The 27,893-nt window shown below is 42.2% G+C and overlaps 1 protein-coding gene across 1 annotated transcript in view; it reads left to right on the forward strand.

Annotated features, from left to right (window-relative positions):
- Positions 1–27,893, forward strand: part of DALRD3 (DALR anticodon binding domain containing 3) — a 1,074,922-nt gene that overhangs the window by 458,398 nt on the left and 588,631 nt on the right. The window contains exon 7 of the mRNA XM_044078747.1: positions 485–543. Within this exon, the coding sequence (XP_043934682.1) occupies positions 485–543 (59 nt within the window). The remainder of the gene's footprint in view (positions 1–484; positions 544–27,893) is intronic.

The following is a 27,893-nucleotide window of genomic DNA, read 5'->3' on the forward strand; positions in this document are numbered from 1 at the left end:
CAAGTTAGGATTTAACATTGACTTCTGGAAAGTTTGTGAAGGTTGAAGTTAAGATTTAATGTAGACTTTAGGAAGTATAACTTTGTGTGGACAATGGATTATTCTGTATTGTAGTGTAACATTTAGTGGCAGAGGATACATTGACACAATGGCTCAAGTTTTCCTGGGCCTGAAAGAAAGGAAAAGGGGGTAGGAAAGTAGAGGAAGAACCTTGTGAGACTAAACACGAAACAGTGATAGAAAACATATTCAGTTAATTTCATCTTTGTGTTCTTTTGACAGCCAAGTATGAATTTTATTTATTTATTTTTTGTTTAGTCAAGCTTGACCATGTCCCTTCAGCTCTATACGTCAGTCTTTTCCATTGAAAGAATTCGTTAAAGTTGATCCGCCCCCAAAAATGCTTGAATTTTTATTACTGAATTGTAGGTTATTGGCATACAATGTTTTATGCTTATTTCAGTTGGTGACTTATGTATTTCAGGGTCCGTAAAGCACAAATGAAAAAAGCTTCAGTCATGAAATATGGACACATTGTACAAGGTACTGTTATTAGAATAAGCAGAACAATTTTGTAGCATTATCAAATGTCTTAACAGATTATATCTCATATTTGCCTCTAACTTATACATTTTTTTCACATCTCCATAACTGTCTTCTGAAAATCTGTCCAAATGTTAAACCAAGTATATTCAAAAACAAATAAGTGCTCTAAAAATATTACTATTTTCATTGTCGTTTTTTCTCAAATGTATTTTATTTGATCATTTTGTAAAGAACAACAAAAAATACAAACATAAACACAGTAGAACTAGGTGAAGAAGTATAAAGAGTAGAAAGAAATATGTAGATTGCATATGAAAATATATATAGCAGAGTAATTAAATCTGTGTTAATGGCATAGTGAGTACAAGTCAGGCAGAAAAACTGCAGTGAAAATCAACATAAATATATATCCAGAAGAATCAACACTTTCTTTTCTGTATGCTTTGCATCCCCTTCTGCCTGCCATCTGTTAGTCCTGTGCAGTCAGTTGGCCCCCATTCCCCCATGTGGCAAGAGTTGAATGCAGGGTCAATATCCAGGCTGCCATCAGGGATTTTCCTTATTTTTTCCCAAAGTCTGCTAGCTGACATGCATGTTTTCGGGTCTATATTAGATAATCAAACTTTCAAAAGTTTGAGTGTCATGTGGTCGACACCATATGATCGAATTTTTGAAAGTTCGAACGTTTTAACAGAGATCTCCATACAGCATGGAATGTGAAGATTTCCCTTTTCTGCACTGTAGTGCAATCTTGGAGTTGGTAAATTTAAAGAGTGGAGGGTGCAGAGGGGCTTGCCCCCCTGCTTAAAACGTTCAGGTAGGTTATTTGTGTAGTTTATTTTTTTTTTATTAGATGTTCGAACTTTTAGATGTTCAACCGTATTGTGTTGACCATATGACAGTCGAACTTTTAAAAGTTCGATTATCTAATATATAGACCCCATGTTTTCAGATACTTGAGCCTGCAGCCTGTGGGTTCACATGTTTCTATATTCTCCCTATGAAGGCTAACATGAGAAGATAGAACATTAACCATTATCTTTATGTAACAACATGTCATCTGTTAATAAACTGGTGCAGGCACTTGTGTTTGCCAGGTTCTGGTTCTGGACAGTAGTAATTTGTGAAAGAATATTTTAGGGTTGTTTGGGAGTAGACCATGCCCCAAAACATATTGACAGACATTTGTATGTTACCAAATCAAAGTTTATATTAAAATCATGTCAGTTCATGAATGTTAAAATGAATGAGAGCGTGGCAAACAACGTAAAAAACAATTCCTTATATTGAATGAAGCACTTTTTGTCTGATCCAGTACACAAACCATTTATTGGATCTGAAGAAGTTTGTGTACTGGATCAGACGAAAAGCGCTTCATTCATAAAAGGAATTGTTTTTTACGTTGTTTGCCACGCTCGTCATTTGTTTTTGGAGTTTATAATTGTTTCTGTTTGGTTTAGAGTTCATGAATGTTACACAACTTATGAATAAAAACAGATATTGTAGAAAATGTGGCAACTGTGTATAACTTAATCTGTAGCTGGAAGAAACACAGTTAATCCGAAGTGACTTTGAAGCATCACATAATATTTGTGGCAGTGGTAAGAGTGTATGTGGAGAAAATTGAAATTTAAGCTGATGCTTCCTGCTGTTTTGAAGATGATACAGAATAGTGAGGTGTTTACTTTTGACAGTCCAGATGAAGCAATTAGAAAGACAAAAAGTTACATTTGATACTAATAAAAATGATTAAAAATAAAATAATCATGACAGGGTAGTAGACACAATAAAACCTATTAAATCCCACTTCTTGTGCCTTGTCCAGATGCCTTCAGTAAAAGTGAGAACAAAGTCACACACAGTTTATAAAAAAGTTCAGTCAACAATTAAACACACAAAGTGTTAAAACAGTTCAAATTAAATACTTCCATTTAATTTCCTTATTCAGTCCATTCGGCACCAGAGGTTTCCAGTTCAACTTACCATAAACTGTCCTTATCTTGTCGGCTTTGTGTGATTTAGTTTCTTTTGTTTCTCAATTCATTACTCATTCCAAGTGCATTTATTTATTTATTTATTTATTGCAGTTGGTTTACCAGGATAGTCCATTGGGCCAAATGAACCCGTTTTCAATGGAGTCCTGGGGAGAAAAGCTCCAAAATACATTCAAAGTTACACAATAGGTACAACAGGTAGTAAAAAAGAAGACAATATCAAATAGTACAGCAAGTATACAGTTAAATACATTGTGCAGAAAAACATATTAACTATTTAGCACAGCAAAATATCCATTTATACAGAAAAGTTAGGAAAACATAGTTACTAAAAGGAAGAGGAGGTACAAAGACATAATATAGTGGGGGAGGAAGAAACATAAGGACTTGTTTAATAAATTCTATTGAATTTTCAGGGTATATTAAAGATGTAAGCAGAGCAGGGAGGGATGTGAGAAGGAGTAGAGTAGGTTATGTAGGGTGGGAGCAGGAGCATTCCCACTGTGATGCTAGATGTGTATAAAGAGATTTTTTGAAAGCAGAGTGATTAGAGGTGGTGCAGATGAGTGGAGGAAGGGAGTTCCAGAGGCGAGCTAGGTTGAAGGATAGAAGGTTTTTGCCTGGGGGATGTATAGGTTTATGGAGTTTGAGTAGGTTTTGATTGTTTGATCTTAATACTCTATTGGGTAGGTGCATTTTAAAGGCAGTAGAGTGGGATGGACAGAGGGAGGGGTTGAGAATAAGCTTATGGGCTAGAGTTAGTTGAGTGTAAGTTAATTGATTGGGAAGTTCTAGCCATTTTAGTTTCTGGAGGGAAGGACAGTGGTGGGTGGAAGACTTGTGGCTGGTGGCGAATTTTGCAATTTTGTTGTAGCAAGAGGAAAGTTGTTTTTTGAGAGAGGACTGAAGATTAGTTAGGAGTGGGGGCCATAGAGAAGGGAGGGGATAAGGAAGGAAGTTGTGAGAGTTATTTTAGTAGCAGAGGTAAGGTAGGCATTTTGTCTATAAAGCATGCCAAGTTTTTGATGGGTTTTTGATATTTTTTGTAAGTGAGAGGTAAATTTAAGTTGGTTGTCAATTAGTACCCCAAGTAGCTTGGTCTCTGAAACCATTTCTAGGGGTGAGTTATTTTGGCTACTGATTGAAAATGTATTCATATTGAGAGAAGTAGTTTTAGAAGGAGTAAATATCATAAGCTTGGTCTTGGAGGCGTTGAGAGCTAGGTGATTATTTAACATCCATTGCTCTGTTGTAGAGAAAGCATCTTGAGTTAGTTTTTGAAGTGTGGTGATAGAGGTGGATGAGCAAATGATAGTTGAATCGTCTGCATATTGGATGATGTTTGAGAATGGGATTGATTTGTGGAAGTCATTTATAAATATGTTGAAGAGAACGGGACCTAGAATGGAGCCTTGTGGAACACCTGTGGGGGTACTAAGGAATGAGGAGGTAGCTTTTTTCCATTTTACTGCTTGATTTCGGTTGGATAGGTAACTAGAGAACCAGTGTAAGGAGGAGGAAGAAAGGTTAAGTTCTGAGAGTTTAGTTAAGAGCAGGCTGTGTGAGATGGTATCGAAGGCTTTGGAGAGGTCGAGTAGTAAGGTAGAAACAAGCAGGCCAGAGTCACGAGCTCTATTTACTGTTTCAAGGAAGGAGAGGAGGGCTGTCATAGTGCTGTGATTAGGTCTGAAGCCGTGCTGTGTGGGAGTTATAAGATGATTTTCTAGGAGATGAGGGAGAAGTTGAAGATGGACACATTTTTCTAGGATTTTAGAAATGGGGGACAGAATGGCTATGGGATGGAAGTTAGTGATGTTGTTATTGTTGCCCCCTTTGTGGAGGGGAATAATATATGCCTGTTTCCAAATTTGGGGAACTGTGCATTCTTTTAGGGAGCGGTTAATTAAGATGCTAATGAGATATGCAAGTGTTTCAGCAGCTATACTAAGAAAGTAGGAAGGGATATTATCAGGGGCGTTGGTACATGGTTTCAATTTCAGAAGGAGTTTCTTTATAGTAGATGTAGGCATGGGATTTAATGAGAGGATAGTGGAGTTGGGAGAGTTGGAAGGTGGAGGTGCTTGGGGTAAAGGTTGGGTAGTAGAAGAGGTAGAGGAGTTAGAGGATGGGAAGCAGGAAGAAGAAGTGGAGAAAGATAGAGTGTGAGGGGGGGGTGAGGGGGTGTTAGAGAGTATGGTGGGGTTGGAGAATGAAGAGGTCAATTTGGAAATAGAGTCAATAAAAAATGAGTTAAATTGGGTGGCCAGATCTAGTTCAGAGGCATTTGAGTCAGGGGTGGGAGTATCTGGTGTACTAGGATGAAGGAGAGTAGAGATCCCTTTCCAGAATTTCTGAGGGTTGTTTATATTATGGTTTTGGAGTGTAGAGAAATAGTTTTGTCGATCAGAAGTGATGAGTTTCTTTACTTTATTTCGAAGCATTTTATATTCGTTAAGGAGCAGATCTGTTTTAAGTTTCTGGTGGCGTGCCCAGACTTTATCTCTATGTCTCATCATAGCAAGAGTATGTTTAGAGAGCCAGGGGGCTGATTTTGTTTTTACTCTCTTTGTCCTTAAGGGAGCTTGTGAGTCAAGTAATTTCAAGAATGTTGTATTGAAGTGTGACACTGCCATGTCTAGTGGTAGTGTTTTTAGACAGTTCCAATTAATTGTTTGTAAAGAATTTACGAAGGTAGTTGGGTTGAACTTTTTCTGGTCACGGATAGTAATATAGTTGTGGGTTTGTTGAAGGACAGTGGGAAGTCGGTTGGTGAATATGGGTGAATGATCACTAAGGGAGTCTGGAAGGGTGCCACTGTTTGAGAAATAGTGAGGATGGGAGACAAGGATCCAATCCAGTATACTTCCACTGGAGAGGTTTTTTGCAGGGCGAGTTACTGAGTTGATTAGTTGAGAGAAATTGTAAAGGTTAATATTTAAGGAGTTTGTTGGAGATTGAATACAGGCCCAGTTGATGTTTACATCTCCTAGGATTATGGTTTCATTGCTAATGTTACTAGAAATCCAAGAAAGGATAAGTTCGAGAGTGGAGATGTTATCCCCTGGGGGTATATAAAGGGAAGCTAGACATATGTGTTTGTGATTGTTGATTTGTAGTAGAGTAAGGAGAAGTTCAGCATTGTTAAAGTGTGGAGTAGGTTTATTGTAGGGAGTGACTGCTAGGGATGATGAATATATGAGGGCAACCCCTCCACCCTTTTTGAGAGACCTGTCTTTCCTAATGATGGAGTAGTTTGGGGGAATGATCTCAGAGTCATTTATATGTGGTTTTAACCAGGTTTCAGAAATAGACAGGATGTCAGGTTTATTGTGTATGAGCCAAGCATGGAGGTTTGGGACTTTATTTACTATACTTTGGGAGTTTAGGGAAGTAAATAATAACGATTTATTTGTGGCTGTTATAGGGGAGGGGCCTGGGTTTGGGTGGATATCACCAGAAATGAGAGTGCTAATAAGATGTAGTATGGAACAGTTTATGTGGACAGATAGCAAGGTAAAGAGATTGGGTTCTGTTGTAAATTGGAGGGATTTGCTAGTAGTTATAAAAATGGGGAGTGTATGGTAGGAGAAAAGTTTGTATTGGAACAGAAGGAGATTGTTAGAGGGATACAAAAAGGAGGAAATAATAGAGTATGAATGTGAGAGAGGTGAGTTCTGATAATTAGTTATGTGAAAGTGTTGGGAGTGTAGGGGAAAAGTGGGTTGGGAGAGATGGTGGCAATAGAATGAGGAGAGGAGAAATAAAAGAAAAAGGGGGATGAGACAGAGTTTTGAAAGCATGTTGGGAAAGAGATGACAGAATAATAGTAGTGAGTAGAGTTATATGGTGTATAGAGGACACTAAGTATAGAGCAGCAGGTAGATTTCCTATGTATTATAAGTATGTGGAGAGTTGTACTATATATGGGGGGGGGTGTGGGTGTAAGAAGGAGTGGTATTAGGTCAGGAAAAATGATGATAGGGGTTTGTATGAGGGCTGGTTTTGGCGGGAAAAAAGGAAGGTGTGCCTAGATGTATGTTAATGATTGGAGTAGACTAGCAGTGGGTGTGGTTTATGGAGGGATAAAGGTAGAGGTGCTGGGGGTGGGTGGGAATTGGGGGCAGGGTAGGGGAGCGGAGTGAGCCCGAAGGGCGAACGGAGCGGGTAGAGCCCAGTGGAGCAGAAGAGGAGCGAAAGACTATCAGTAGAGCAGTGTTCAAGAAGGGTAAGTAGTAGAGGGGTAAGTGGAGAGGGCCTAGATATGGTAGGGAAAGTGGACTAAAAGTATCAGGGGAAAGAGTGAGGGACTGGGATTTATGACTCTGTACTACATTCAGGGCTGTTGCCACTGGTGCTGTGTTGAGGTGGTTCGTCTGGCTCATTCTCAAAACCTCCCAGAGTGTGTAAAAATATAAAATTTTAAATTCACCTTTAGATAAAGATTTAATTGTTGGTCCGTCTGTTGCAGAGGTTATCAAAAATGTGATGAGAGAGGCAAACTGATACAAGGAACCTCCCAGATTTTTAGCCTTCCTTCTCTAAATTTCTAAATTTTCCAAGGAATTATCTACTCCCTTGTCCAGTTTTAACAAGAAACAAAGCAACAGTTTCACCAAAATGCTAGTGAGCAGACATTTAAATAACAGTGGCAGGGGGATTTCCAAAAAGAAAGCAGGACCCCTCCCCCCCCAAAAAAAACAAAGGACACTCAAGTCAGAATGAATGTCTAAGGGACCTTGTTCCCACTTCACTCTGGCAGTCCCTTATTCCTTCCAGAAAGTCTAAATATCCATTTCTCTCGTGGTAGCAGGCATATGATTTCTGAGACTGATTCAACAGATATACAGATGGCAGTGGGAAGAAATCTGTCCTTTACAGGGAATTATTCTACATCCACCAGACCAAACTCCCCACCCACTGTTCACTCTTGTCTTACAGCACATGCTTTCTTAAGGGGTAATGGAAATAGTTCCTTCTTCCCAGTGGGAAGATGTTTTTATTCAAGAATGCTTTTGGTGCCGAAGAAAGAAAATGCTTGGAGACCAATTCTGGATCTTTCTTTCTGAAACCAGTTTGTGATAGTGTCCAGGTTCAAAATGCTTGCACTAAATCTTTTACCCTTCTTTCTCATTTAAGTTTTTGGTAACCTTAGATTTAAAAGATGCTTGTCATCACATTTCTGTCCATTCAGACTTTCTTAAGGTTTTGTATGTCTGCATTACATTATCAGTTACTCTGCCTTACCTTTTGGGCTATCCACTTCTCTAAGATTATTCACAAAGTGTCTAGCTGCAGTTATAGCTTATTGCAGGCTACAGGTTATCACATTTTTCCATATTTAGATGGCCTGCTTATCTTTGTAGAGTCTTTTTCAAACTGTCAGGAATCTCTCACTGTGGAAAGTGATCTCATATTCAGGCTGGGATTCCAAGAGAACATGCAAATGTCTTTTTTGACTTCATCATACAGGATTGTGTTCCAAGAGTGTGTGCTAGACACCTTAGTACAGTGGGTTTTTCTTCCATATGAAAAAAAATATTTTTGTTCCAGGGGTTTCCACTTTGACTTTGGTCACTGTGAGGGAATACCTCATGATTCTGGATCTCATAGCACCCAATTCTCATGATATGTCTAGCAAGACTCCTCATGAGAAAGATACAATGGTATCTCAAGTCTCTTTGGTCCCAGTACCAACACCCATTGTTTTTTTAGATTCCACTTCTGGCTTTTGTGAGGAGAAGTGATTTGGTGGCAACATCAAATATCCCTGAATCCAGGTCACCCTTCTCTCCTCTTGTTCCAAAGTAGTCATTTACCACAGACACCTCAGACATGACTTGGGGATCAGTGTAAAGGGAATACAAGTCCCAGAGATCTGGGACAACAATGCCAGACACAAGCACATACATGTAAAAGAGATGCTTGCTCTTACAAGGCAGTCCACTGTCTGAAATCACCTGTAATGGCAGGCAAGTTATGTTAGCATGGAATATAGCTTTACATCACAATCTCACTCTGCAGCCATCCTACATTCTGTCAGAGTAAAATTGTTTAACCTGTGCAAGGCAAAGGCAGACCATCATGAATGGAAACTAAATCAAGGGGTCTTCCAATGTTTGATCCATCTGTGGTGATTTCCTCACTTACACCTTTTTGCCTCCTGACTGAACAATCATCCGGCAAAATTATGCTCCAGGACCCCATGCAAGAAAGTCTGGAAAACAGTTGCCTTTTCTTTTCCTTGGACAGGAGTGTTCCTGGATGCATTTCTACCATTTCCACTGATACCCAGTGTAATTCTGAAGATTCAGAAGTAATCCCCAGAGATCATGCAGTGACTCCCTTCTGGCCCAGGCAACAGTGGATGTTCTTCATAGTTAGTGTTGCAGTACTAATCCTTGGGACTTCCTGTCATACAGAAGCCCATGACTGGCCCAATTTCCAGAGTCTTAGCATCATCCCAAGTTGCTGGATGCTTTGACTGTCCAGACGTCGGGAGTATAAGAAAGGTGTCCATCAGTGACCTCTTCAGTTCTTTCTAGTCATGCAGTCCAGTGCACTTCATGTGTGTTTCATACACTTGCAGTCCATTGGTTGGCTCGTGTTTCCATTGTTCCCCTACTTCTGGACGGATAAGTACCCCATTGGGGAAAATATTTCTCTAATTAACGTTCAGAAAAGTTAATAACCGTTTGTCCTGTGGGATGCAAATCCCACATAAAGATTTTCACTTGTCTTGTATGGGGCCTTAGCATGACACACTAACTGTTCTATGGTAAATCCCATGCAAAAACCCTTAAATGTTGGGCTGAGGTACTCACTGCACATATGGAAGCCTCATTGTTGACTTCTCAGGTAGTGTCCCAACCCCTGTCTTCTACAGGTTCCGCTACCAGTCCAATGACAGCTGGTGTGATTCCAAAAAAGGGAAAAGACAAAAACTCAGGGAAACTTGGAGATGCACTTCTGCAGCCCCCATGACTGGCAGCTACTAGGCCAGAACCCTCTGGCATGACCCCACAGGATGCCGCTACAGTCCCCGACCTTCTCACAACTACCATCACAACTCATATATCAGTTGGGTCTGAAGCTGCTATGCAGGCATCAGCTTCTGATGTCTGAGAAATGATTTCGAAGTAGGGCTTAGTAGATCGCATCCCTTGGCCACACTTGTTAAATGACCTAGTTAAGATAGCATAGAAATTTATAGCTTTCATTAAAGCTAGAGAACCTTTGCAGACTTTAGAAGTCTCCCCAGCTCCAACCAAAAGGACTAGAGGGATATAGCCTTCCCAGAGGAGGGAGGCTGCTCATCCTCTGAAGATAAAGAAGAACTCACCTACTCAGGTCACTTGCGACTCCAAACCTACCTGATTTGGACTGGGATGACACTGTTTCTTCTGCCTCCCTACCCGAAGACCTTTTCTTTGGGGAAATTTTACATAAAATAAAAGAAACCTTTAACTGGAAAAGTAAATAGTTTTCCCAATCTCAAACACATGGGTCTACTTCACGTTGTTGTAAGCTGACAATATCGAGTCTGATATTGTCAGCACAACAATATCGAAAGTGAAGTACATCGTGCAAGTAAACGGAAATCTCCATAAGGGGAGATTTCCGTTTACCGCAATGTAGTGCGGATTGGAGTTGGTATATTTAAGTAGGGTGGGTGTGGGGGGTGCAGGGGGGCTTGCCTCCCTGCCTACGCCATTTAGTTTTTTTTATTTGTTTTTTTTTTACATTGTTCGATGTTTTACTTAATCAATCAATAAAGTTCGACCTTTATTGATTCGATTAAGTAAACTTTTGATAACGTGATATAGATGCAAACACATTACAGGGACCTGCTAAGCTTACCCTCCCCTTGACCATTGGCGATTCTACTGGTGCACATCATGCTAGATAATGTGTTTGAGGACATAGCCCTTCACCAGGATTTCTTACCACCTGCTCCTAGGAAACCAGATAGGTTTTACAGGGTACTTGACCTGCAGAAACATTTCTACAAAAATCCTAAAGCTGATCCCTTGGTAGTCTCCACTAAAGCTACCAAAAGGGTTCTCAAAGGGTCATCACATCACCTATCACCTAATGACAGGGAGATCAGACAACTGGACAGGTTCGCTAAGAAAACTTATACCTCTGCTACCCCTGCAATGAGAGATTAAATTATCAATTTCATATGATAAAATATTTGGAATCACTTCTTGACAACATGTTAACAAAACTTGATTCCATGTAGGAAAGAACTTTATACAAGGAAATGCAGGACATTGCTAGACAAATATTACAGGTACTCCTTTCAAACGTGGTTATGCGCCTTAGATGATTCTTGCAGGGCAGGTGTCACAGGGTCAGTTATACGCAAACATGCTTGGCTAAGAACTCGGCCCTTGTCAGACCAGGTTAAAGCAGAGTTATTGAATGTCCCACTGGACAAAGAGTTTCTGTTTCAACTCCCAGCTGAACAAGTCTTCGAGAAACTAGACAAAGAAGGTAAACAGATTAAAACTGTTAAATAATTCTACTTATTCCCAACCCCGAGATAAAGTAGAAACTACCCCTCTAAGCCTTGGCCCTTCCCATCTAGACAAGACAAGGGGAGACCTCCCTATGGAAAAAGACCAAGGCAATCCAGAAGATGGCAACCAGAACAGCCTCAGAGATTGGATGCTGCCAAGAGCACACACAACACAGAGGACAGATGTGACTGTTTGATACCCCTTTTTGCTGCCTTAACCCCTTCCATCCCAGACCCCTGGCAGTCAGGCTCTCTTTCCCTCTTCTTAAACCAGTGGAAGACCATTACAAAGGATCAGTGGGTCCTCTGCATTATAGAAAAGGGATACTTTATCCAATTCAGGCAAATTAACCCCCCCCCCCCCCCCACACACACACACACACATGCAAACACACTTTTTTGGCATGCCAAGACCTCCAAAGGAGCAAGAAAAGACATTGCCACCAATTATCAATGATTTGTTGAGGCAAGGGTTTATACAGCTGGTTCTGCCAGGTTAACAGTGGAAAGACTTTTATTCAAGACTCCTTCTGGTTCCAAGAAAAGAAGGTACCAAGAAAAGAAGGTACCTGGAGATCTATCCTAGATCTCTCAAGGCTAAGCAGATTCCTTCACATGCCGAAATTCAAGATGCTTACTGTGCAAAGGTTTTGCCCATGATTTTTCAGAATGCCTGCATGGGTGCAGTTGACCTAAAGGATGCCTACCTTCATGTATATATAGCGCTCAGCCACAGAAAATACTTTAGGTTTGTAGCCTTAGGCTCCCCCTTCCAGTTTTGTGCTCTTCCGTTTCAGCTCTGTACTGCCCCAAGAGTGTTTACAAAATGCTTGTTTTCTCTAATAGTACATTGCAGTATGCTGGGGGTGCACATCTGTCTCTACCTAGACGACTGTCCACGGAAGGTCCACTTCAGAGACCCTAAATGCCCTCTAGACATCTGTAGACTGCTTCCAAGTGGTGGATCTCATGTTGAACATACTGAAGTCTTAGATGACTCCCCAAACAAGTATTCTGTTTATGGGAGTCATGATAGACTCCATCCAACAGAAGGTATTCTTCCCTCAGGACAATATAGTCTTCCTGAAAGAGTACTTCAACCACTTGCTTGCAAAACAGCTTATTTTGGCCAGAGAGATCTTAAGGATCCTAGGGTGCATGACTTCATGTATCCTAATGGTCCCTTTAGCAAAGCTTCACATGTGGGTTTTCAAAATGTAAAGGAAAAACACTCTCAGCCCCTCGAAATCCTTCTTCCCTTGTTCCCATGCCTCAAGAAGGAATTTCTGTGGTAGAATTCACCATACAAAACAACTCAGGAGCAACATTCACACTGCCTCAGGCAGGCAAGTCCATTACCACAGACAGCTCAGACATAGCTTAGGGAGCCCACCTAGGCCCGATGAGGGTATAGGGCATTTGGTCCCCAAAACAGACACAGTTGCAAATCAATCAGAAGGAGATGCTAGCAGTTTCTTTCTGGTCACAAAAGCTTTTTGACAGCACTAGAGTCCAGGAACCCTGCAAATTTGGATAGACAGTACCACTGTTTGTGGTATATAAACAGGGAGACCTTGTCTTACCCCTTATGCAACCTTACCAGACAGATCTGGATGCTGGCCCTGGACTTGGGAATCACTGTCATTGCATCATACATACCAGACCACAGCAATATTCTGGCAGATTTCCTGAGCAGGAGCTTACTTGACCCAAGTGAATGGATTTTGATGTGTTCCTAGATCTCACTATGCTATTGTGAATCCCATCTATAGACTCATTGCCTGTCCCCAGAACAAACATCTTCTGAGGTTCTGCTCCAGAACCCAGCAGGAGGGAATCTGGAAAATAGACACTTTCGCCTTCACATGGAGCCAGCAATTCTTGTATGCCTTTCCTCATTACCTTTCATTCTGAGGGTACTTACCAAGACTGGGGCCAACAGACCCAACATGATTCTGGTAGCCCCCTTCTGTCCCAGACATAATTGGTTCTTTCTACTCCTCACTCTCAGTGAGGGGAGGTTTCACGTGCTCCTGAAGGACACAGACCTCCTCAGCCAAATCAGGGAATCTGTTTTCCACCTCAGCCTGACATCTCTCCTGGAGGATTGGGCCATGACACCTACCTCAATGTCTTAATCTAAGGAGGTGTTATTTATTTTTAGGGCGACAAGAAAGCCGAACACCAAGAAGTCCTACATGGCAAAATGGAAAAGATTCTCCATTTTGGTGTCATGGGCAACAGACTGTTGCAGCTCAAGCAAACATTCATTCAGTATTGCTTTACATGTCTAACCTGTTTGAACAGGGTCTCTCTTACTCTAGCATAAAGGTTCATGCTTAGGCAATTTTATCTTGCAGACTAATCCACTGCTTTTCTCTCACCCACACATGAAGCTGTTTCTGAGAGGGTGATGCACCCAAGACCTCCCAGGAGAGACCTTATCCTTGCATGGAACCTACATTATGTTTTGGAAAACCTAACCTTATTGCCCTTCAAACCAGATGCCTCTGCTGCCCTCAAGATGCTGACTTAGAAGACCATCTTTCTTATAGCTTTCATTTCAGCTAAAAAAATCTCTGAACTGGAGGCTCTCATGAGTATGGAGCCCTTCACTGTCTTCCACAAAGACAGTGTAACCTCAGAACTAACCCTTCATTTATGTTCAAGGTGTTTTTTGAACTCAGCCTTAAGCAGGCTATCCATCTGCCAGTTTTTTTTCCCCAAATTCACAGAATAAGGCTAGAAAGAATCCTCCCCTCACTGGATGTGCACAAACAGATCAGGTACTACCTGGACAAAACAAAGACTGTGGCCAGGGCTGACCAGCTGTTGGTAGACTTTGTAGAGGGAAAACAGGGCTAGCCTGTCTCTAAGCACACAGTCTCAAAATGGATTGCAAACTGCATCAGGTTCTGTTACACACACCATGGAAAGACTGTGCCTGGCCACATTAGAGCTAACTCCGTCAGACGTGGGGCAATTACCACTGCTTTGTGCAAAGGAGTACCAACTCAAACAATCCTAGAGGCAGCCACCTGGAATTCCAATCACACATTCACAAAATATTACAGCGTAGGTCAGGCATCCAGGGCTAGGGCAGGGTTTGCCTCTGCCACCCTATAAAATATTATTTTCTAAAAACACTACTCCATCTCCTCCCCCCTCAGAGCAGCTTTGGAAATCTTTCCAAAGATTAGTATAGCAACATCGACTATGAAAAACATACTACATTTGTGCCCGTCATACCATAACTGGAGATATTCAAGTAGATCAGTGTTGCAGTACACATTCCCTCCCTCATACCCCTCATCTAAGTAGGGACCTCATCTCTTTCTACTTCTTATCATCTGTTTGGCTTATACCAACCTTCTCCCTTTGTTTCTTTTGTTTTGCATTCAATACCAAGACCAAACAGTTGGGGAAGTCATGCTGTCCTCAGGCAGCACGCTGCTTTCCCAGCAAAGACTTGAAGATGGCACTAACGGACACCTTTCTTGCACTTTGAAGTCCAGACATCTGTCCGTCGGCTTGGGATGATGCTAACACTCTGGAAATCAGGCCAGTCATGGGCTTCTGTACATCAGGAAGTCCCAAGGATTAGTAGTAATGCAACATTGATCTACTCGAACAGCTACAGTTATGTTAAGTGGGACACAAGTGTACTTTCTTCCCTCTTTTGGAATTGGCTAGGAGCAATTACTGCAAGTTTTTTTTTAACTAAAAAAACTGGTAGCACAAGAGACCCAGATCTGTAAAGATTCTTGAGATTTTCTATGTAAAATTAACAAGCTTGAATTTAAAGAAAGTTACATGTTTATTACAGTAGATGTTAAAGATCTTTATACAGTCATCCCCATGACATTGGGATGCTATGGTTTGTTGAATATCTGTTTGATGAAGGTATTCATTCTACAGAATAAAATTAAGAGTTACAAAACATTGCTTGAGATTGTGTTGAAGAATAACTGTTTGATGTTTAAAGTTAAATATTACAGCAATCAGAGATTGCAATGGGTTCAGCTTGTTGTGGGCTTTTTACAAACATTGTAATGGTCCAATAGGAGAAAAAAAATTTGTTTAGCTCAGGCTATAAGAAATCTTGTAAATTTTACAGCCATTATCTGGACAACATTTTTATCATTTGGGACGACATTGTTCACAAGGTTGCTAATTTCTTTGAATACATAAATAAAACTACTGATTTCTTAAAATTCACATATGAATTTAATGACTTAAACATCATGTGTCTTGATATTTGGCTTAGTAAAGACAATCTGAATATAAGTTTATATCACAAATCCATCCCAAACCTACCTTTTCAAATGCTTACCTACATTGTACTAGTTCACATCCACACACACAAAAATGTGCATTTGTTAAAGGGCAATTTGTTTGAGCTGCCTGAATGAACCTTTGAACATTTTCTGGATGAATGTGAAACTGTTAAAAGCATGTTTCTAGCTAGGGATTATCTTTTGTGTATGGATTAATGTACGAGGTTGTTAATAAAAGGGAAGGGAATTTTTATGCCCCTATTTTAAATCCTGAACATACGAGTACAAGTGCGTATCAGGTAAGAGTTGACAGGGATGAGGAAAAGTGTACTGGTGTTCGTGACATTACTTTAAGACATCGTACTAACACCTTTAAGAGTTCATTTATCACCCTGTTCAATGCGAATAGTTTTATTGTTATAAACCTTATTGAGAAAAATTGGATCATATTGAAAGATAGGCATATTGCAGCAAAAGTAGCTGACAAACCAAATATAATATACAGAAGAGGCCGTAATTTGAAGAGTGTAGTAGAGAAGTTTGGTTCCAAAAATGTGAACAACATTTAGCGATTTTTTTAAAATGAGTAAGTGTGATCATTACTGTAGTTGTTGTTTCATACTTTTGTGTGAACAATTTAAGATCAAAGACTTCATCATTAAGATGTAGGGTGCCTTCAACTGTTATACTAGTGGCATTGTGTATGTTGCAATTTGTCGTCAGAAAAACAGAACAGAAACTCTGAGATAGGGTTTGTAAACATGTAAATGATATTAAAAAAAAATAAGGAGAACAATGCTTTGGCTAAGCGTGTTGCTGAATACCCAGGTCATGCTTTCAAATGTACTATTATAGAAAAAGTAAACATTAGTGATTGTGGTGGTCCTTGTGCGGCCACGGTGGTGCAGTGGTTAGCATTGCCGCCTCACAGCAAGAGGTTCTCCGGTTCGATCCTCGGCTGGGGTGCCTTCTGTGTGGAGTCTGCATGTCCTCCCTGTGGTCGCATGGGTTTCCTCCGGGTGCTCTGGTTTCCTCCCACATCCCAAAGACATGCTGCAGGTGTTTTGGACACTCTAAATTGGCCCTAGGTATGTGTGTGAGTATGCCTTCTGTGGAAGGTTGGGCGCCGGGCTGGCAACTCGACACCATAAAACTCCACTGCCATTCAATGTGCGGACAGGTGATCCGCTGTGGCGACCCCTAACCGGGATAAAGCCGAAAGAAGAAGAAGAAGAAGTGATTGTGGTGGTCCTTGGCTGTTGGCGTTAGAAAAAAACGCGAACTGTACTGGCAGTTTAAGATAATACCAGTATGTGGCCCAGACTAAACAAACATGTTTCAGTAAGCTGTTTGTTAAAGTTAAAGGCACTGGAAAGATAAACTATTTTGTTTATTTTATTTATTTACGTTCCATGTTTAGGTTAAACATGTAATTTATTATTCTTGAAAATGTGAAAAATCTTTTTAATGTTTTTTGTTGCTTTAAATTTTTGTTGGTTTGGAGGCGCGGCTGTCATGTGACTTATTTAATTAAGTATTTAAGTTGCTGTTTAACTATTTAATATTGGTCTGTTAATGTTTTTCTTGATTAAAATGAAAGCGCATATTTTACAATTTTTGTACATTGTATTTTTTATTTGGTTATTCACTTTGTGGTTAGTTTAGTGCTTTTTCAGTTGGAGTCTTTGTGGACCAGCATGTTTTTGTCTTTTTTTTTTTTTTTGGTTTGTACAATTTGTTTTTTCTGATCATATATTAAGAAATGGAAAAGGTTATCTGGTTGGTGTCAAAGACATAACTAGCACCCATTCAGGTCTAGTGTTTCTCTCTTTTTATAATATTTGTGTGAGCTACTGTCTTATGGTCTTTATTACTTCTCCCTTTAGGTTAATTTGTCAGCTATTTCAGGATGGATACCCCTCTTTCAATACATTCACACGTGAAAATATTTTTGAAATGAGTTTGCATAAGAGACCTCCAAGAAATCCAGTGGCTGCTCCTTGAGATCTTAATTTTGTGTTAGACATTCTAACACTTGCACCATTTGAACCAGATCATGTGGCTGACTTGAGGTTCTTAAATGGAAAACAGTTTGCTGTTTGCTTTAACCTGTGCAAGAAGAGCATCTGAGTTGCAAGTTCTTATTGTGGTCAACCTTCTCATTTTCCACAGAAAGAGTTTTCTTGAGAACTAATCCTTTTTATGCCTAAAGTGGTATTCAAATTTACTTTAAGCCAAACTATCCATCATTTTGTGTTCTTTCCTGAATCTCAAAAACAAGGGAGAAATAATACTTCATCTCTTGAATATCCATAGACAACTCGGGTACTATCTTGACGGAACAAAATCTTTCAAAACTTCTAGTCGGTTGTTAATTTCTTGAGAGGGAGAGAGAAATGGAGAACTGTGTCAAACTGGACTATTTCCAAATGTTTGTCTTGGGTTATTACCTTATATTATTTCCACCACACCAAAATTTTTCAAGGCAGGGTCAAGCCACATTCTGCCTGAGCCTTAGCTTCATCTATGGATTTCTGGAAAGGACTGAATTCTGGAAACATTATAAAAGCAGCAGCTTGGTCCGGTGTACATACTTTTACAAAGCATTACAGGCTAGATTCCTTCTTCAGGTCTAGGTCAGGCTTTGCTAGGACCATTCTCCAGGGGCTCCTGGTCCCTTCTCCTTCCACCTTCCAATAAACTTACCATATCTGCAAAAAGAAACATCTGTGGTATCCCTTGAAGTCTCAGAAAACCCAGTATGCAACGTATACTGGGTCAACAACAAATCAAGTAGAAACTTGACAGTGTGGAGGGAGTGAAGTTCACTCCTTGAAATATGTTATGCACCCATTTCACTAATTAAAATCTAACTTTATATGTAGTACAAAAAATAATAAAATAGTAGATAGTGCACAGTTCAGTTAAAAATAAAATACCCTTTATTGAAACACACAAACAAGTGATTCTAGTTGACTATAATGAAAAGAGATTCAGTATTTATATATAATCAGGTTACTTGGAGCAAGGGAGTGGTTACAGAGGGTAGTTGTGTTAAGAGCTAGTCAGTTAAAAAAGTTAGCAAAAAATTCCTATGCAAACAGTAAATAACATCAGTTAATTAGTGGGAGGAGCTGAGAAACAACATTGCTCTTTTATTTAGAAATATCTCTGTTTAGCTGAAGTGTTTGTTTGGCCTTCTTGCTCTGAATATTGCTGATCTCTGGCTGCATATTTTCCCTCCCAGCAACCCAATTCTTGTTGTATTCTTAAATTTGGTGGCTTTTGAGTTGCCCAACTCTACTGTAAATCTCATTTTGGACACTCTTCCTAGTTCCATCTCATCAGCTCATTCTACTGACTACAGAGAGATCATTTGGGAAGGCCCACCCCCTTAGTTTCTCAACCTTGAATTATCTTCTGTTTCCTCCCTTCCGACGTAACCTAAACAAATGCATTTTATTCAGCTGCTTTTACTGTATTTGTGTTTCTTCCTGCTTTATTACTTTATTTTGCTTTTGCTGCTTGTTCTTAAAATATTCAATTACATTTATTCTGCTGCATTTATTACTGCTTGTTAGTAGCCTGATTAAATTGTAACTGCTATTCTAAGCCTTTTGGTTTAAGCACTTGGGCTTTAGGTCAGTTGTTTTACATTAGGAAGGTTTGTGGTCTAATCTCTTGTGTGAGGAGAGGAAGGAATTATCGCCTTATAAGCCTGGCTAGCATGGTCTGCAAGGCTATGGAGCGCATCATCATGGATCATATTAACAGAGACATTGGGAGCCTCTGACCACTGGACACTACCCAGTTCGGCTTTGTTAAGGGCAGTTCATGCCTCCTAAACCTGGTGGATTTCTTTGAGGTAGTTACCAAGGCTATAAACAAGGGAAAGATGGTTCACACAGCCTACCTAAACCTCACAAAGGCCTTTGACACCATTCCCCATTCAGGTATTATAGACAAGCTCACCAGCCTGAACATAAACCCCTACGTCACAAGATGGGTTGCCAACTGGCTCACAGACATAACCCACATGGTAAGGGTTGCGGGAGCTAGGTCTGACTCTAAACCGGTTACAAGTGGCGTTCCCCAGGGCTCAGTCCTAGGACCCCTCCTGTTCGGCATATACTTCTCAGAGGTACAGGCAAGCACAGGAGGACTATGGCTAACCAAGTTCACAGATGACTGCAAACTAGGGGCTATAATTGACTCTCCGGCTGACACAGACATCCTCCAAAAGAGTCTCACTGAGACAGATACCTGGTGTCAAAACCATGGCCTCAAGCTAAATGCCAAAAAGTGGATAGTCATCCCCTTTGGAAAAAAATGAAGTACCCACAAACTACCACATAGGTGGTAACCCCCTAAATACGGAAGACGTAATAAAGGATCTGGGGACCCAAGTAGATAGTAACCTCTCCTGTGATAATCACATTGCCAAAGTGGTTAGAAAATCCTTCTAAGTGGCCCACCTTATCACAAAAGGGTTTGCGTCCAGATCAAAAGAGGTCATTGTGCCCTTCTATGCATCACTCATCAGACCCATCATAGAGTACAGCGCCCTATTTGGGATGTACCTTACAAGACATCTGCAACAGCTGGAAAGACCACAGAAGTACCTCACCAAGAGGTTCACTAGCCTCAAACAGATGCCCTATTCAGCTCGACTGAAGAAACTCCAGCTGCACTCAGTTGCATACCGCCTACTCAGAGGTGATCTCTGCCTGACATGCAAGGTCATGTCCAACCCAGAATTGATGGACATGCTCCACCTAAAGAAAACCATATCCCCTCGAACCCGATGCTCTAGGGATCTAAACCTCACCGCAACAATAAATAGGACATGCTGGAGTGATAGATTCCTGTCCTAGAGACTTCCCATGCTCTGGAACAAGATTCCAATCTACATTAGGCAGGGCTCCTTGGTAACCATCTTTAAGAGAAGCCATGATGAGTGGATGGTAAACAGAAAGTTTACCCCGGTAATCACTTCAGTGGTTCTGCTGGACAGAGGCACAGGGAACTAATCTAAGGGGGCGGCGAAAGCCAACACATTTTGGCTAGGCTTATAAATGAGATAGCCTAGTACCTACCTATGAAGCTATAGATTCTGCCCTTCTGTGCTGAGAATTTCCAGTTGAAGGCTTATTGTGCCTGCTTATTTGAACTGTTTTTTTTTTCTGAAATTGGTGTACCTTGTTTGCTGTAGCGTAGACTAGATTTAAACCTGCTGAATCTAGCTCTGTATAACTTGAGCACTAGACCAGGCCACCTTTTGTTGGCGAGGGTTCCCCTGCACCCTAGTGACAGGAGTGTGCAGATAGAACTCATCTGATTGAAGGCTGCTGGAACGGGATTCAGTTTTGAGCTTTTTTATTGGTTAATTGGTTAATTTGTTTAAATCAGTTTGCTCTTGTTTGCTACTGTTATATTTAAGTGTGCTTCTGTTCTCCTTTGTTAAACTGACCTAAACAGAGTTTAAATATCTTTAATATATTCTGGTTATAGGTTTTGCTGTATCCAGATCTGTTTGTGTAATTCCTATCTTTCCCGCTACACTGTATTTCCTGCTACACCATCTTGTGTTGGCTGGGGCCTGCCTGCACTTAGTGCGAGTAAGTGAACTGGTTGGAACTGGTCCGGCATAGGATGTTTAGCTAAGAGCTCAGGGACAAGGTTTGATTGGTCATTTCCAGTGTTAATATTTTACTGTTGTTTTTGTGGCATTTAAACCCCATATTTGTGCAGGTTTGTGCTTGTTTGCGCATTGCGCACTGCCGCTGCACTGTTTTTAACCCTTTGCGAGGTATCTCAGCTGAATTATTTCCCTTACCAGCACTCCTGTGTAAGTGAGGCCCTCCTTTGCAACTACTGTATTGATTTTATTCAACCCTGCTCACACCTATAGGTACTCTCTTCAGATAGTACCTACTCTGCTATCCCTGACCTCTTTTCCACAGATTCTGACAACCATGGACGGACAATTTTCTATAGTTTCTTCTGCTAGTCTGGTTGATATGGGTATCCTGAGACAGTGTAGCAACTGTCTCATGTACACTGCAACCCTCTACTACTACCACCTAGGAACACAATATGTGACAGATGCAGTTACATTAAGAACCTAGACTCCTGGCTGTCTCAATCACAAGCCAGTACATCTAGCACTGAGAAGGTTGTCTGCACAAGCACCACAAAGACCACACCTCTAACACCAACCACATCTTTACAGCACACTCCTACATATATGGGGGTTCTAAACAAAAACATACCTAAGCAAAAGAGACCTTCAAAGGAAAAATACACATGCACATCACAACCCACAGCACCAAGCACTGCACATAATACACGCACCTGTGTCTCACAGCCTGTAAGGCCCAGCCACAAAGCCAACATACTAGTCATAGGCAACTCTATCGTGAGACACACATATGGCAAAAGTCACAGTAAGTTGCTTGTCAGGTGCTAGAATCCACCATGTCATGCATGTAATCAAGTCTCTTAACAACAGGTACTGTTATGAGTCTATCATAGTCCATGTTGGTGTGAATGACTTGAGACTTACCCCTTTGGACTGTATGAAGAGAGACAAATCTCGCACGGTTCTAGCCTTACCCGTGTCATTTCTGAGTGTCCTTTACAGCCCTACATCCCATGATGCTCCGCATGTTCGGAGGCAGATCTCATCCCCGCCCGCACTTGCTAAGCTCGAGTCTTTTTACAGCTTGATGCAAGTGATTTCCTACTTTGCCCATTCTTTGGTTTAAGCCCCTTTTAACAAACTTATTTTATGTTTGTTGCTTTCCTTTTTGTTTATTCCATTTCCAATCAGCTATTTTTCTGTCTTTTTCTTTGACTTTTATTTACCCTTTACATCATCCTTTAGTGTGTGTAGGTGTGTCAGGCTTTTGTGTTTAGTACTTGTTTTTTGAGCATTTTATTTAAATTTTGACTGGTGTTTTTGCTTGTGTGTTACCATGTCTTGTGTGTTTCTAAGTGTGTAAGAATGTATCTTTAAGATCAGAAGATGTCTCGTTATGTCTCTGCCTGCAACTGTATTGCCTGTTCTTCTTTCACCGGGTACTCCTGGTGTTAAGGAGCTCATTCTTTAAGAGTCTAACAGACAGCCACTTAGAAGAAATAAATCCTGGGGGGCCTTCACCTGCAGGGCTCTGAGTTATAGTCGGCTCCGCCCTGCCACTGTCCTCTCCAAGGCCCAGGCTTTTCAGCCGCCTGTTCTGTGCGGAGGGCCTCTCCCGCTGTCGAGTTCCCATTCTCTTGGCTGAGCCGCATTCTGGCGCATCTTTCTGTTCGCACTGGAGGTCTATCGGTGCCGCCGTCTGGCTTCCCACTGGATTCGTGTCCACTGCGACTGCTCCATCATGTGGTACCCGTCGGTGTCGGCCCTATCGCGCCTACACTTCACACACCGAGTATCGTCGGGTTTGGCTTGAGCCGATATTTAGCGTACTCTCCGCTCCGGAAGCTGTGGCTTCCCCATAATAAGGTTATTTTCGTTCATCTCATCCCGAGGCTCTTCGAGGAAGTCGAGTCGACCTCTCTTCCTAGTCCCCGGTCGCCCTTCGCTCAAGGATCACACTTCGGGTTCCGCGCATCTTCCAGTCGAGGCCGACAGTCTCATTCAGGCTTCTGACCATGACTTAGGTAGAGTCCTCAGTAGATTACGGATGGCCTACCACTGGCTCAATGTTACATAGTCCGCCTCAACAGACCCCAGAGAGAGTGGTTCCTCTGCAGTTCCAGTCACTCTTTCTACCTACCCCAGAGTGGAGTTGAGTTCGAATTCGTGGAAACGCTTCCCGCAGATCTGACAGATTCCTTCAGCCTCTACTCCTTCTCTCTCTCCTCTCTTTCTTTCGAGACCTTCCGCAGAGGGGCTTCCGGGGTCCTTATCGTCTCCCTCCGGGCACTTCTGGCACGGTCCCCTGTCCAGCCCGCTTCTTCCCTCTTGGCTCGGCCTTGGTGGGTCTGGGAGCACATGGGCATGGACCTTGAGACTTGGTCCCTGGAGTTCCTAGCTCAGAAGTGAGCTCGGGACCTTCCCTGGGAGGAGAGCTTGGAGGTGATGAAGAGGCGAGTGTTAGGTCTGTATGCGCCAGTCTGTTGTCTCAGCTCCTCCCTCCATAGTGCCTGTTGACATCTCTCACACTTCTCTACATCAGTTCAGAGGAGATCCTCCTAGGAATCAGATCTCCATTGGCTTCCTCTCTTCCCCAATTGATTCTCCTGGAGTTTCCTCCTCTCCTCCTCAGGAAGAGAGACCAGAGAAGACTTTCTAGTGGAGACTGAGATACTGACTGATCTCCGATGACTCAGATGAGTCAGGAGGGATCCCCAGAGGGATCCAATCCTCTCAGACATCCTATCTCCTAGATAGTTAGGAGGAGGGAACTCTGGCCCACCAACAACTCTTCTGAGCCACATCCATGAGAGGGAGGATGAGTCAGATTACCTAGCCACCTCCTGCGCCTCCACCCACCCCTTTTATGCAGGTTATTGACGCTTTTTGGCAGCTCCTGACTCTGTAGAGCCAGTCCCCTAGAGAGCTTCAAAAAATTTATCACCCCCGTGTTTATCACTGCCACTAAGGGTGTAGCCCCTGATGCCATGCAGGTGGTTGGGTAGCCATGGTGTGAACTTTGCAGGAACTAGGGGGCATTCAGCTTTTCTCACTGGCAGGACTCTAGGGAACATGGCACAAAGGGGAATCCTTGCTTCCACTTCCTGAAGCCGCTCAGCCTGGCATGGCTTTCTCATTACATTACCAGGAGCTCACCAAACCAGACTCCAAGGAGAGCGAGGGACCTATGCAGGCTGTGATTGTTCAGCCAGTTACAGATGCTACAGTTTCGAGAAAAACCTAGCTCCGCAGCCAACTCCTCCTTCCATCATTGTAAACCATGGATGATGCTAATCATATCATGCTGCAGGAGCGAATGCAGGCTCAGAGGTCTCCATTGGGCGCGCATCATATGCTGCTGATGCAATGAGTGGACTCTGTAGACACAGGTTACATGCCCCCTCTTCCTCTTTTCTGGCGCTGATGTTTCTTTGTTTGGGTGAGGCGAGCAGGAAAACTTGACCAGGTGTGGAAATCAGCTGCAAGACTCCCCTCAAGAGGTTGGCCACCCCAGGTTCTAGACACCAAAAAGTGACTCAAGGGGTAAGTCGTGGTTCCGCGACCGTCCACCAGAGCCACTGTCACAACGGGTCAGCGGGGGTAACAAAGGCAGACGCCGCAACAACAACAGCCGCGAGATGGGTAGAGGAAGCTCCCCCCAGAGGCACAGGGAGCCACAAGACCAGCCCCCCTAGAGATGTTAGAGAAAACCACTCGGACTGAGGCCTCTCTGAGTCGTCTCCCAGAAGCCAGGCAGCCCCTCACTCAAAGATGATCTGTACAGCTGGGTACAGCATCACCTCACAAGGGTTACACCTCTGGGGCGAGGAGTCCTCACCCCAAATTCAGACCCAGATGTACCAAAGTCTAAAATTAATTAGAGTTAGAAGTCTCAAAAAACTATCAAAAAAGAGCCATTCAGCCAAAGTTACAACAGACCATTCAGAGCCCGAATCTTCAAAGTTTCTTTTTGTCCCCAAGAGGAAGGAGACTGGAGACACATTGGCTCTCAAGTCTCTCCAGACCCTTGTGGAAGAAGACAAACGGGAGACTGTCAACTTCTCTCTTCTCTGCCTTTCTTAACAAGTCACAAAATAGATCTTCAATCAGCACTGTCGATGCAAACATCACATTACCACAGACAACTCGCCCTTCAGATTTCTGCTGGGCATCAGGTCCACATCACAGCCCAGGAGATTTTCCAGCCAGGGTCTCACCCAGAGTCCCAGATGTTCACAGCATGCAGATGGCAGGTTGCACCTCACCAGAGGTTTCCATTCCAGGTAGGTCTTTCCAGATCTCCACTACACTGGTTCTTCAGCAGACCTCACCAGATTCAAGCCACCCACGGCCACAATATCCACCAGGCATCTCTGTACTATTTCACATCTCGGGATAAACAAATTGCCCTTCTCTTCTTTTACATCTCGATATTACTTCAAAATCATCTACCATGTCACCCTTTCATGTTAGCTACTCTTCACAGATCAAAGAATGTCAACATCATAAAGTCAAGATCATTCAGGCCATTCAGAGCAAAAAGTTTCAAGGCAGGATGGGTTCTGAAGGTAGGCCAGCTTCGCCTGCGGCCTTCTTCCTTCTTCCCTTTCCCATGCTTCTACTGTTTACACAGTGGTTTCTCAACTTTCTAATGCCAATGCATTTCACACCCACAGACTTGCAAAGATCATCTTGCTTGGTGGATCACATCTCCACATGCTGGTGACTCATCTCCTCAGGTACCCCCTTGGTTCCACTATCACAGATACTTTACATCTCCCCCCTTTGTGATCCACCCCCACTCCGGATGGGGCCAGGGGGGATCATTATCAGGGGGGGACTCGTCATGCACAGGCAGGCCGCTTCATGAAGTGATGGCTGATAAAGCTCCAGCTGACGAGAGAGCCCTTTTTAACGTGCTTCGTTAGGGGACAATTGCAGTCCACACAGACAACAGTGTCCACACCACACATATATCAACAAACAGGGCGGACCCATCAACAAACCTTGTGTCGAAGAGCCCTAGCCTACCCCTCGGATCCCAGACTATGGCAATTCTGGTATCTCCTCATATCCCTCTGAAAAACCAACATTGGTAGCCTAGATTGAGCAGAGCTATTCTCATGCCTAGCAGAGTGGTCTCTCCTCAGCAATTTGCCTCATCTCAGATTTTTCTGGAATGGGGTCAGCCCATTTCTGCGATCTTTTGCTAAATTCAAAACAGCAGCAAAACTCCCTTCTCCAGACTTCTCTTCCAGACCATCTTCCCTCCCTCCTTCTTCAGAGGACCCAGGGAGACGCCTTGACCTTTTTATTCTTCCCAGTTTTCTCTTTACCTTTTATCCAGAAAGCTCTGAAATTGAGAAGTATTCAGAGTTCATTGCCCCTTGAGAGTCTCCTTTTGGAGTGTTCCTGCCTGGCCCGCGGACAGAGCAGTTTTGGTGCAGCCATGCATCTGGACAGTGGTGCCAGATCTGGACCTGGTGCTGATCTTCTTGATTTCTATCCTTCTTCGCTGCAGCTCACCTATAGTTCCTCTCACTTCCTTCAGCATTTGCTTTCCACTTCCTTCTCACCCTAGTTAGTTCCTCTCATCTTCAGTTAAAGAGGAGATAGAGGAGGGTTAATTCAAAACAGAAGGATTTTAGGATTTATTGTGGAAAGGCCAAGAATATTGATCCTTTCACTGCCCCCTCCTTCCCAGTCACTGTAGATTTTCAGCAATTTGATTTTTCTAGCACTTCTTTCTTCTTCAGAGTTCAATTTTCAATGTTTTCCAACTTTTGGCTTTCATGGGTCTCTTCAACAATATGTCATATAGGCTCTGCAGGGCCTTCTTGAAAGGAATGTTCTTGAAAGGAATTTTCCTCAATCACTCCTCCCTCCACCCCTTTCCTACTCCTGGGTAGTAAAATTCATGATTCTTCCCCTTGATTTCAGCTCCCTCTTTGTTCAGCTAGATTCTTCCTTTAAACTTTATTCCTAGTGGCTATTTAATATTCCAGGGTGTCTGAATCGTGTCTGGTATCGAAGCCCCGACCGGTTGTTCTATTTTTTAGATAGATAGAGTATCTTTGAGAATCAATCCGACCTTTAATTGTCTTTTAATGCCCAAAGACCAATAAAGACCAATCCATTGACTAATCTGATTTTTCCCAAACTATTCAGACAGAGCCAAACAGAGCCAAACAAAAACTACATTATCCTGATGTTACTCAGATATCGTTTGGAAAAAATCAGATAAATATTATTTGAAATTTTTCAAAATTTTGATAATAAGATCAACCTTGTTTTTCTCCTTCCTTGGTTTGAAGTGTGGCCTTCTAGGGTCATCTTCTTCTCTTTTGAAATTTATCTGCTCAGGGGATGAACACAGGCTAAAACAAACCCAAAGCAAACCCAAGCTAGATTTTAGCTACTTCTACAGCCTTCTACAGACTATTTCCTAGAATTCACTTAGACCACCACTTGGGCCACTCACACTGCTTTGTTTCCCATTACAAATTGGATTGCCTGGAAGGACAGAGGGTTTTTTTTGTCCTCTTTGAGTCATGTCTCCATGAGTCTGCCAGGACCCATCCTAGTGATAGGTCAGGATAGGATCCATCAAGACTGTTAATGTACGATTAAGACAACTTAACATTAAGAAGTTATGTACCTACCATAACGCTCCATGTTAGTTGTCTCTCTCTCTTCTTCTTTGCACTCCCTTCCCCCCCCCTTCCCTGGCCTTTTATTTTATACTATTATGCTATAAGACCATTCCATTCAGACCTTCCTTCTTCCCCATCTTTTTTCTTTCTTCTTCCTTTGGAAGTATTTATGCTTGGTGCTATTGCCCTTTGTCATCAAACCAGATCTGGGTACTTACCGCTTTGCATCATGGGATATCTCGAGCTGGTAAAAGCTGGTAA

Source organism: Protopterus annectens, chromosome 7.part1 (genome assembly GCF_019279795.1).
Source record: "Protopterus annectens isolate FY-2018-M chromosome 7.part1, PAN1.0, whole genome shotgun sequence".
In the NCBI taxonomy this organism is placed as follows: Eukaryota; Metazoa; Chordata; order Ceratodontiformes; family Protopteridae; genus Protopterus; species Protopterus annectens.